This window comes from Bidens hawaiensis, unplaced genomic scaffold, assembly GCF_021521415.1.
Source record: "Bidens hawaiensis isolate Kalapana, Puna unplaced genomic scaffold, B.hawaiensis_p1.1 tig00022524_1, whole genome shotgun sequence".
NCBI lineage: Eukaryota > Viridiplantae > Streptophyta > Magnoliopsida > Asterales > Asteraceae > Bidens > Bidens hawaiensis.
Genome location: NW_027493513.1, coordinates 67012 through 78197, shown reverse-complemented (window position 1 = coordinate 78197; position 11186 = coordinate 67012). Strand labels below are relative to the sequence as shown.

At 34.4% G+C, this 11186-nt stretch overlaps 1 protein-coding gene and 1 pseudogene across 2 annotated transcripts; both read right to left on the bottom strand.

Moving 5' to 3' along the window:
• Nucleotides 1-251: 251 nt before the first annotated feature.
• On the bottom strand, nt 252-2885 carry LOC143565774 (chlorophyllase-1-like; annotated as a pseudogene). Its single transcript, XR_013141129.1, has 2 exons — nt 2610-2885; nt 252-936 (listed from the first exon to the last, which is right to left on the bottom strand). The product of XR_013141129.1 is annotated as a chlorophyllase-1-like (transcript).
• A 3125-nt stretch (nt 2886-6010) lies between these two features.
• On the bottom strand, nt 6011-10196 carry LOC143565773 (VAN3-binding protein-like). The gene is made up of 6 exons (XM_077052642.1): nt 9894-10196; nt 9432-9554; nt 8180-8612; nt 7436-7651; nt 7255-7362; nt 6011-6355 (listed from the first exon to the last, which is right to left on the bottom strand). Exons 1-6 carry the CDS (start codon nt 10194-10196, stop codon nt 6147-6149), a joined length of 1392 nt encoding a protein of 463 aa, XP_076908757.1. The 3' UTR covers nt 6011-6146.
• Nucleotides 10197-11186: the final 990 nt, after the last annotated feature.

Here is an 11186-nt window from a genome sequence, read left to right as displayed (position 1 = left end):
ATGGTATATGTAGTGTCCGTGTATTTGGCTATTAGCATTTACATTTAGTGCAAAAAGCTCATCTATATACCAACTCAAAACCGTCTAAACAAATATAGAGAAATAAATATAGTGCAAAAACATAATATGCTTTACATATTCATGTAGCACCAAATATTTTACATTACATCCATAGATAGGTACCACGAGACACTTGTTTTACGTATGATATACTGACAGTCACATTATTGCAAAAACGCAAGCTGAAGTTCTCATGATTGAAGCCATAAAACCGGATCGAGCTTTATCGGAGCAACCGACTTCGGTGAATCAATGATGGTGGTGAGATCTTCGGGTTCATTAAACATGTAAGTCTTAAGAAAGGCAACAAAAATATAACCACAAGCTCTTCTCATATCCGCATACTTACCCTTCCCAGTCTTGCACACAAAGATACCCGCCAACTTAGCCAACCAATCGTCAAGCATGTCCATGTGACCAAAGTCCTTGGCTACAAAATAACAAGTGGGGGGTTTGCATTCGTTGAAGAAAAACGGATGGTTACATCCCCAAGGGGCTGCAGGGGGGAAACACCCGCAGCACCCATCATCACCCAAGCCTGTCCCAATTAGGGCGATAGGCAGGGATATGTTGAAGTTTTTGGGGATGTAGTTTAAGATTTTTGGTTCGAGCCTATCGGCATTATCTCGTCCTGCAACAGGATCTAAACCAATAAGAGCCTTGAACTTAAGGCTGGTATTAGCATGACCCAATGCTAGTGCAAATGCTGCTTTTCCTCCTTTGCTATGACCGGCTAGTGCTACATTCTCAAGATCCTGGTGATACATCATTTGGAAGTACCCTTTGAAGGTTTTTTTCTATCCAATTGGCTGTTTCGGCCGCACTTTCCACATCACCAACCGCGGAAAAAACACATAAACCCTTTAAGAGCTCAATCTATAATAAACAAAAGAATAAAGAAATCAACATGTAGCATATGAGTGTGTCACTACTTTTTCCTCGACAACATTTATTTGATAATCTGCCTGATTTATAAACAGGATAGATCCTATTCAAGTAACATGAGATTAAACATATGATGCCTTTGGTTAGACCACACTAAAATTAACTAAGGGGGTTAAATCAACCACGTCAAATACGTGAACCTTAACACGCATGCATCAAATACATAATTACCCAGCTATTTTTTAATAAGTACTTACAAATTTTCAGCAAAACACACACACACATACTTTTTTGGATTTTAAGTTTATTTGTTGTAAGTAAGTTAATAATATACTTATGATTTGATGATAAAAGAGTTTCACAAATAAATGAGATGTTATAACTCAATTTCAAAACTATCTGAGTTTGGTAAGACCTATGACCCGCTTATTATTATTATTTTTTGCTATAAATTTTTTTTCTTAATTATGAATAATATCTTTTTTTTAAAACCATATATTAATTTTTAGTATGCCTCTATTTTATAAGATTTTCATATCAAATATATGGTGAGATTAAATATTAATTTAGTGACATGTTATAACCCGTTTAAGAGCTATATCGATTTAATGGCACCCATACGCGTGAATTCGGATCAAATGCATGATAAGTCTCCATTTACAAATAAAGCAATCTAGTTGCTTGAAAGAATGTAAGAAGCAACCAGAGAACTTTTAAATGTCTCGTTTATATATACTTAATATATATATATATAGGATCAGGATCATGTAAGAACTTTTTGGTAATTTAGAAATATGAGAACCATTTTAGACCACAAAAAATCCCCAAATAAAAAAAAATCATTAAAAAAAAGTAAAAAACCAAATTTCTTATTTATCATCCCGGTTTCTAAAAAACCGAAAAAAAAATCTCGGTTTAGCTAAATTTTACATATATGTATATATATGCAAACATATGCTTTTTTTATACATATATGTATAATTTAAGGTAAATGATAATGTAAATATGTGTACATTACGTAACTAGAGATTAAATGAAATTATACACATGTGTATAGGTAAAATACGAATTAATTTTTTTTATATTTTTTATTAAACCGAAATGAAATATAAGAATTTTGATTTTTTTACCTTTTTAAAATTTTCGTTTTTTTTTGTTTTATAAATTTTTAAATATTTTTTTAGATGTTTATTTTAGTGGTCTAAAATGGTTCTCAATTTGCTAAGGATTTTCTTAGGATCCTTACCATATATATATATGTATATATGTATATATGTATGTATAAAACAATTACATTTAAACTAGAAAACCCCGTACTAATGTATCTTTTATCTTTTAAATTTTGGATAAAATAGCCAACAAATTTAAGGTTATGTCGTAAAGCGCATTTTTTAAACTTATATAACTAAACAGATTAACGGGTTAACATGTGAACTTGTTAGGTTTACCCGAACACGAATCATTTAGCTAGATGTGGAGCGGGCTCGCAAGAAACTGATTTGACCCATTTAGACTAAACACAAAGCAAAATTCACACAGCTATGTGAAAGTAGCATCACATGTCTAGTTTACAAGTCTGCAGTTTTACCATCATAAACCTTATCATGTGATGGTTTATATGGCTCAAATTCATCATAATTTAACATATATATAGAAAGAAATACCAAAGTTTGACCAGGAGCGACAATAATGTAACCATGAGAGGCAATAAACTCAAACAGATCGGTATAAGAAATATTAGGGATGGAAAAGCCATGGAGAAAGAGTATAACGGGATAAGTTCCATTTTCGTTAGGATAAACAATGTACAAAGGCGGGTTTGGTGTATCAGAACTTGAGGATTTCGGTATGCTTCTCTTTGCCACCGTGTAGCTTCCATCATCAAAACAAGTAGTCGATGTTGGTGTCGCTAAAGATTCGGTAGACAACACCATTTTTATAAATTTAAATTTTGAGGAACGAATTAATTGGTTGGAATTATGCAAGGATATATAACTTATGAAAATATCAACATATTTATAGTCCAATTTGCATGGCCACGTAATAATAATAAACGAGGATATGCATAAGGGTTGTCGTCTTCTTGCAAGATTTTGTTTTAGGTATTTTGTGGCTGCCATTGTTCATAGATTATCCGTTATCCATATTTTGTACCCATGTTAGTTTCTATAAAACACATTTTTTATGTGTATATACTTTTAGGTGTGCTTATTTTTCCACAAATGCGTAAGCAATAACTGAACCGTTAACTAAACCGAACCAAAAACTGATGAAACCGTAAACCAAATTAACCAAAAATCGGTTATCGGTTACTTATTACACCCTCAGTTAACCGAACCGAACTATTATATTTTCATATATTTCTAGTTTTTATGCCTCCATTTTATGTATTTATACCTCCATTTTATGCATCTATTTCATGTATTTCTAAGAAAACACTTTAACCCAAATTTGATTTTGTCCTAAAACCTGGTTAATTCGGTTGAGACTAATAACTAAACCGAACTATACACACCCATATACAGTATTGATTTTATACAGTATTGATTTTTTTATAAAGAAAATAATGATGCTAAAAGGTTGATTGAGATTGATTCCTTCATATTATCATTATCATTTTGATATTTGTTGAATATAGCGAGGTAGGTGGAGAAGTATAAGTCATATGGTATACGGGACCATCAAACACGTGAATTCTTTATAAAATGAGTTGCGTTGCTTTTAATGATATCACTTAACGAGTCACAAATCTTTTCTTCTATAACCATTAGATTCATACTTTTCACACACTTGTAATCAATTATTTTTTTTATTTGTTTATTTTTTATGTAACTAGATAGTTTTATACTGACATTAATCAGTTAATAGTTACTTGTTTATAGATGCTTAAAAGAATATATTCACAGGCAGTGTTAGAATATCTTTTGAGGTTTTTCTTAATGCAAATTTTGTGTACCTCTAGAATTCGTAGGGTCTGAATATCTCTAATGAGCTATCATCATCAGATTGAAATATTTCGATAGTACTTATTGAAAGATAATTTAATAATTCACAAGGAATATAAGAACAAATATGCAAAATGTGTTATGCAACAAACTTAGAAGAACTAGACCAAAGAGCTTCTTTAGCTGGTCATAAATATCAACAATTATTTTTATACAAGTGGAAAACATCAGTAGAGTTACTATTTATGACGAAGTTATCATTGACAATTGCTTCAAATTACTACCCATCATTAGTAACTTACCATTGGCTACATTAACTACTACCAATCTTGTCACTAATACATCAAGTGTTGTTGACCATAGTTACCACTAATGACCAGTATCAACTTACAACTGATATCGAGTAACTTACCACTGTCGACCGATTTGTTACTGATTAATTACTACCGATCTTCTTTGTCACTAATGCATCAAGATATTTTTTACCATAGTTACCACCGATGATCAATATCAACTTACATCACTCCCACTAATGGCTTGCAACTTCTCATTGGCAAGACCCCTAGATCCTACCTAGGGTGTTTCCCCCAAACCCTACCAAAGTGGCGTTGCACTTTGAACCCTGGGTTGTTGATACATAAAATAAGAATAAACATAATCAATCGTATATTGTTTTGACAAACCAACAAAATAATCAACAATCTGGTAAAAAAATTGTGTAGTGAAAGATGTGTCCCTTGGGTTCGATATTTGGTTCTTGCTTAAGTTGTATTACCCTACGATTGATACGCCTTCCTATTTTGTGTGGTTAGTCTTAGTAATAATCCGTATCATAAGGGTTCCTGGTACTGAATAAATTGATATCAACTTTGATTAAAGCAGGATACCAACTACCTTATCGAATGCACTGGTTCGATAGGGTATCCGCTTTGGTTCTGTTTTTTCTCCTAATCTCCATTGATTGTATCAAATTCATTCATAGCATGGGTTGGTAATCAAGAAAACCAAAAATCACATGAAATTCATTTTTAATCAAGAAAAATAAAACCAAAACATACAAAATGTCCCAAAAAAATCATAAATTTTTTTAGAGAAAAACAAAGGAAGGTATGGTACCGGTACAGGTACCTAATACGGTGTACCGATACCTATTACCCCCAAAAAAGACTCTACATATTCTAATAGATATCGGTAGGAGTACGATAATGTTTTCCAGAAAATGTATATACATATCTACTTCTATATGAGACAAAACATGACAGGTCTAGCTGACCCGAAATATGTTTTATGCAAAACGTTTTTCCCATCCTTTTAATATATTTTTTTGTGTTAAGTATGGATTTTAAAACTATATTCTTACAATAATAAGTTTCAAAACTATATTCTTACAATAATAAGTTTCGTTTTTTCAATCCACTAATTTAGTTAATGTGTATTGGGCTGCTTTTGATTAGACGGGTAAACGAGTCGAGTCTGAGATTTCTTAAGCTTGACTTTGACTTGCTTAATTACTAAGAGCTTGAGCTTGAACAATGTTCGTTTAAAGCTCTATTTCTAAAGCTGGTGTCTTGCATGCGAGTAGTTTTTCAAAATCGAACCCGGCTCGGGCTTTACTCATGTGTCATTTGTTAATTAGTTTAGGACAGATTACAGTTTTAGTGCTTGACATTTTGCTAAAATAACCCTTTTAGTCCATAGTCATTTGGATTTTGGTTTCGTTCTCCTTCGGGCTTGTGACCGTCGCCCAACTCCATATCTGAAGCTCGGCTCAAGCCCATTTATTAGATGAGTTGCAACTTGCAATATAAACTTGAGCCCGATCTCAAGCTCAGATAGATCACGTTTTTAACGAGCCAATCTCAAGTAGCTAGCTCACGGACATAGCTACTAGTTTACTTGCTAGATGTTTGAGAGGAAAACATAACCCGATTCCACCTAAAACCAGTTTAAACAAGTACCTCTAATACTTTTATTTCTTGTTAGTATGTTGCATTATGGATTATTGGTTATTTACTACGTTAATAAGACTTTTAACCCGCTCTTTCGGTTTCTTTTCACCTAAAATATTTCATTTCTATGCGATTTAATTATTTGAATTAAATTATTAATAACAACCCAATTCAACCCATTTATACATAATTTTGAGTCACAATAAGTTATAGCATAAAAAGGTAGATGTTTATAAGTTTACTAAGCACACATAGACATTGGTTATTACAATATACCTCCCCACACTTGTTCTTGATCTTCTTTTGGTTACTTGGTGGACTTCCTTTCTTCTACAATGGCAAGAAGCCTAGAGACACCTTGAGTCCACATATCATACTCTCTTTTTGTCCTACACTCGAACTCAACCAACCCACGCCCGACGGTCCTCAACCCGAAATAATGCCGCTCCTCCCCAACATCAAATAGGTGTCTCCCGGGCCATGCCGACATGTTCTTGCACACCTCCAACACCACATCTGCAACCACCCGCAAATAGGTTTAGATTTATGCTTTGAAGTGTGTATGTAGTTTTTGATAATTAGTTGTAAATTGTGAAAAAATAATGTTTGAAAAGGCTAGGTGTGAAATTCTCATATGACATGAACTTAACACGAAGTTCATGGGTTTGGATTTTGTGTAATGTGTTTGATTAGTTTAGGTTGAGCTGGCAAACACGTTTAGCTTACAAATCATGCCTGAGTCAACATAGTAGGTCCACAGACCCGTTTTTTTTTCAAAAAAATAATTGTGTTTAATGCCATAGTTAGGTAATTTATGCCAAAATTTAAAAGGTAAGAGAAATTGAAGTTAAGTTTTATAATTTAAATATAATTGTAAACCATTGTATTATCAGTTATAGGTTTATAATTTTAGAGTGTTTAAATGTAAAAAAAATAAAACAAAATCAAGTTAAATAGGTCATGTTTGTGTCAACCTGTAAGTATCCATATCGGTTTGGTATTTAATACTATTTTTTGGGCTTGTGACAAACTTCCTTGTTCGTGTCCGGTTGGACCCATCGACCCACAAACACGGCCTATTTATAAAGCGGTCAAAGGTGTCAAATGGGCCGTTGATGGGTCAAACAAGTGAAATCTATGAAGTTAGCTCATAAGATGTGTCATATAGGCCAAGTGGGTCGAACAGCAACCAAAATGTATGTAATAATGTAAACGCATGATACAAGGATACAACCTCATTCATTGTTTTATCAAGAAAACACAACACCATAGGTTATTTTAAAAACATAGTTTAAAAAACTGTATTTAGCACTTTAGTAACATTTTAAAATTCATGAAAAAAGTAATGCTCATTTTAGTTCCTAAAAACAGATTTTAACAACCTAAACAATCACAATAATCATATGATAACTTACTTTTCTTCTTTTTTGTGATGGTAGAACCAACATGTTTACTCTTCATCTTTAGCATCACTTGGCCCGTTCGATGGATGTAAACCGACACAATTTTCCAGTGAAGATCGCCTGCATTACATTTACCAACAACACTCGATATATTAAACTACACAAAAACTATGTTAATTACTCTTAGTCTTACCGTTACGGGTGCGTTTGAGAAGCTCACTCCCTCGGGCTAGCAGCTCCTGGTTACATATACCCAAAAAGTTCTCTTCTGAGGGAGTCTGTTCACCATAGCCATTATTCTTTCCTTGGCTTTTACTTTCTTTAAGTCCTCGTTCCACTGGTATCACTGCCGCGATGTTCCATACTTCCTTAAGTGCCCTAGCCTTTAAGGTTGCTGCGCCACGTAGTGCTAAAAACAGAGAAAACGGCTCATGGTTTAGTCATATCTTAAAAGGTTTCACTTTCACATGATTAAACCACATGGGTCAAACGGGCTAGTGAAAAAAATTTATGAAAACCATCTTGTAAGATATCAAGCTTGAGCGGGCTCGGTTTATTTATTACTTATTAATTATTTTATTTAAATATCTTTCCAATTATTTTTTATAAACATCTACAAATTTTATTCATAGTATATACTTTAAACTATTTTTTTCATCACTTTAATGTAACTACTACTACTACTACTATTATTATTATAAAAATGTATATATTTAAAATATATAAATAAAAGGCTTCTTTAGGCTCGCGAGTAAATGAGCTAATAAAAGCTCAAGCATGTTTAAGCTGAGCTTGCTTCAAGTTTTTATAAAACCGATCTCGAGTAGCTCACAAGTGGCTCAACTATGAGCTCATTTACGCTTTTTTTCATGTTTACCCAACCATTAGATATAACCAAAATCTATTTAGCTAAATGGGTCACTGGTTTAGGGTTTACCAGTTGCAGCCGCAGCGGTGAGAGTCAATATATCTCCATGGGATTTAACATTAACTGCAGAGCTAACCGCAGCCACAAGGTGTTCTCGTTCAGCCCCCATCGCCTCGGCCGCCTCCACACACTGAGCCGCCACCAAAGTAGCGGCTGAGGCCACAGCCATATTAGTCTTGGCCACATGTTCATCTTTACTAGACGCCGAGGCTGCTGCAGTGGCCGCTGCAATAGTGGCCACTGCAGCTGCTACTCCAGCAACCGACACCGCAGCATGGAGCTGCGCATTGTGGGCCCGGGTCTCCTCTTTCTTTTTCTCTCTCCTCTCCTTCAACCAACGCCCCACCGTTTTCCCAGCAGGCGTGGTGCTACACCCTCCCGCCACGTATGCGCTCCGACCGTTGGCAAACAACGGTTGGAGCGTGTTGTTGGCGCGCAAAAACTGTGTTTACAAAATTAAAGCTGTTAATTATTGGAGATATGATGGTCAAAGTAAAAACCAAAAAGAAAAGCTGCAAAATTTACAAAAAGAAAACTTGTCGCTTGAATGGATAATAAAGTTAAAGTCATAGAGTACAGAAGGTCTCACTTTTTTCTCTTTCAGTTCAGATTCTAAAGCAATAAAACAGATCACACAAATCATATATTTGTCCTCTATCACCCTATTTCACAATACTATAAACAAATAATAATAATAATAATATCTGTACAGCAAATATTCAAATGATGAACAAGGCTTGTCAACAAATTGAGGCAAAACTGAGAGCAAAATAATTGCCCTGTTCGGTCAAAATCCGTCAAAATCGAAAATTTTATATATAAATCTGGTATATATATATGTGTGTATTTAAAAAATTACATATAAATTCTAATCCGATTAATCCCGACTAGTCCCTCGCATTTTCTATGACATACCGTACTGAACACAATCTGTATCGGTACTGGTACCAGCATGCATTTTTTCATGTTTTCAATATCATTACCATTCTATTTCGGTATTTTCGGTAGATCGGTGCAGCATTCTGTTTATGGTTTTACTCGTTTTCAGTATTGGTACTTTTTTGGTATAGCGTTTGTTCATTACCGATACAGTACCGATTTCGTCCCTAACGTAGATATTCACATTATGAAAAATTAATGATGTTTGGCTTGTCAACAAATTAAGGCAAAAATGAGAGCAAAATAAATAGAGATCTAAAAATAAGGAAAGTAATGTATAACTGCCAATAAGTGGTTGAAATGGAAATTGTAGATACGCTACCTTAACGACGTCGTCGTACTCGTCGGACGGTGAGATGTGTGGACTGTCGGTTTCTTCCATGTGCGACGGATTCAGTGGTCCACTACTGTGTGACAGTCTCCCTGAAGCCAACGGCGATAGATCCTGCCACATTATAATAAACACAACATTTAATACGCTCGCAACGGATATTAACTATCCGCGTGATCGGTTAACATCACACTCTGAATTGCTGGCCTGTAACTACTAACAACAAATCTATTGAAATTATATTGTTAGTAGTTCAGGCGTGTGATGTTAACAGATCACGCTTGCTCGTAATTTACTTGCGTTATACAGCGATCCGAAATGGAAAACACTATTATTACACTTTTAACCGCCGTGATCTGTCAACATTAAAAGTGTAATAATAGTGTTTATCGCTGTATAACGCACGGAAATTACGAACAATAAAATAATTAGAAGCTTTTACATTAATTTTACCGATTGTGACATGATTCGTTCAAGCACGAGCTGCGAAGTGGCGGAAGAAGCGAACGAAAACGTGTTTCCTGTGAGCGTTTCCGTCGTGACCGTCTCGTCAAGGCCGTTAGTGTCCGGCGTGATGCTAGAGTTTGTGCTGGTCCTGGTGGCTCCGGACTTAGAAATCAACGGAGACGGCGGAGAATGCAGAGTTTTGAGAGTGGCGTCACTCCATGACCTGGATAAGAACTCCATCGGCTTACGTGGACTCTCCGGCAGCTGAACGGTGGTGGTGGTGTTGTACTCCTGCCATAAACTGTCCATTTGTTGGTGGTGTGAGAGAATTCTGTTATTGGTTTTTGTCACAAGAGATTAGTTTTTATAGAGGATATAACTGTTAGGAATACGGGTCTCGGGTCGGGTTAATTTTTTATTTGTTTGTTTTTTTTATTTATTTTTTTAATTTTTGGGGTTGATTTGCTTTTTTACAAGGTGATTTTATCTGGAATTTGATCAAGCTTTTATCAAGTTTGAAAATAAAGTGGGTCAACAAATGCGTCATACAAGTTTGATCATACTTTATGAGAATTGCTTTTTATCAATATTGGATTTATGAAAAGTTGAAGAATAACAGTTATAAACATTTTGATTTTTTTTTATCGCGTATGGTTTCGAAATAAATATATTCATGAGAAATTTGAGTTTGCTGATCGAACTAGATTCATCCTTGAGTCGAGTTTTATGTTAAAATGTTAAAATTTGAGCTTATCTTAGCTTCTCAACTGTTTAAACACAACCAAAGTGATTGGCTTGGTGAATTTAAGACTAATACGATTCAGTTTGTTTGAGGTTTAATGCTTGTTAAAGGTTTGACTGGACTTAGCTATATAAACGTTTTTGACGGTTTAACAGTCCAGCCAACGGCTTGGTTGGAATCTGTCAGAATCGGTCATGTAACTAAACATCATTTAATCTTTATTATACTTACTTTTTCTTATTTTTGAATATATGGATATATTTTTATTATGTATGTGACTTGGGTTTATCATTTTAGGAGTTAAAATGCAAACTAATAATTTTGGGAAAAATCAGTTTTAACCGTTATAATGTTAACATTGTTAGTTCCGTCAACCCTCCAAACCAATCCATCTAAGTTTTTATTAATTGAAATCATAGTTAGTGCCTAAATGGTTTAGTATATGTTTTTCGAAAGCCAACCAATAAGAATTGTTTTAGACCTTTGGTTGTTTCTGAGCCGTCTACATCCAATTTGGGTTTCTTTTCCTTTTATTTCGTCTGTTTATTCTTTAGAAA

Excerpts from the sequence above, each read along its gene's own strand:
- LOC143565773 (XM_077052642.1), bottom strand. The coding sequence starts at position 10,196 with ATGGACAGTTTATGGCAGGAGTACAACACCACCACCACCGTTCAGCTG. Across the intron at positions 9,555-9,893 it reads AACGAATCATGTCACAATCG|GATCTATCGCCGTTGGCTTC; the intron begins GTAAAATTAATG and ends ATAATGTGGCAG. Across the intron at positions 7,363-7,435 it reads TCTCAAACGCACCCGTAACG|GCGATCTTCACTGGAAAATT; the intron begins GTAAGACTAAGA and ends AATGTAATGCAG.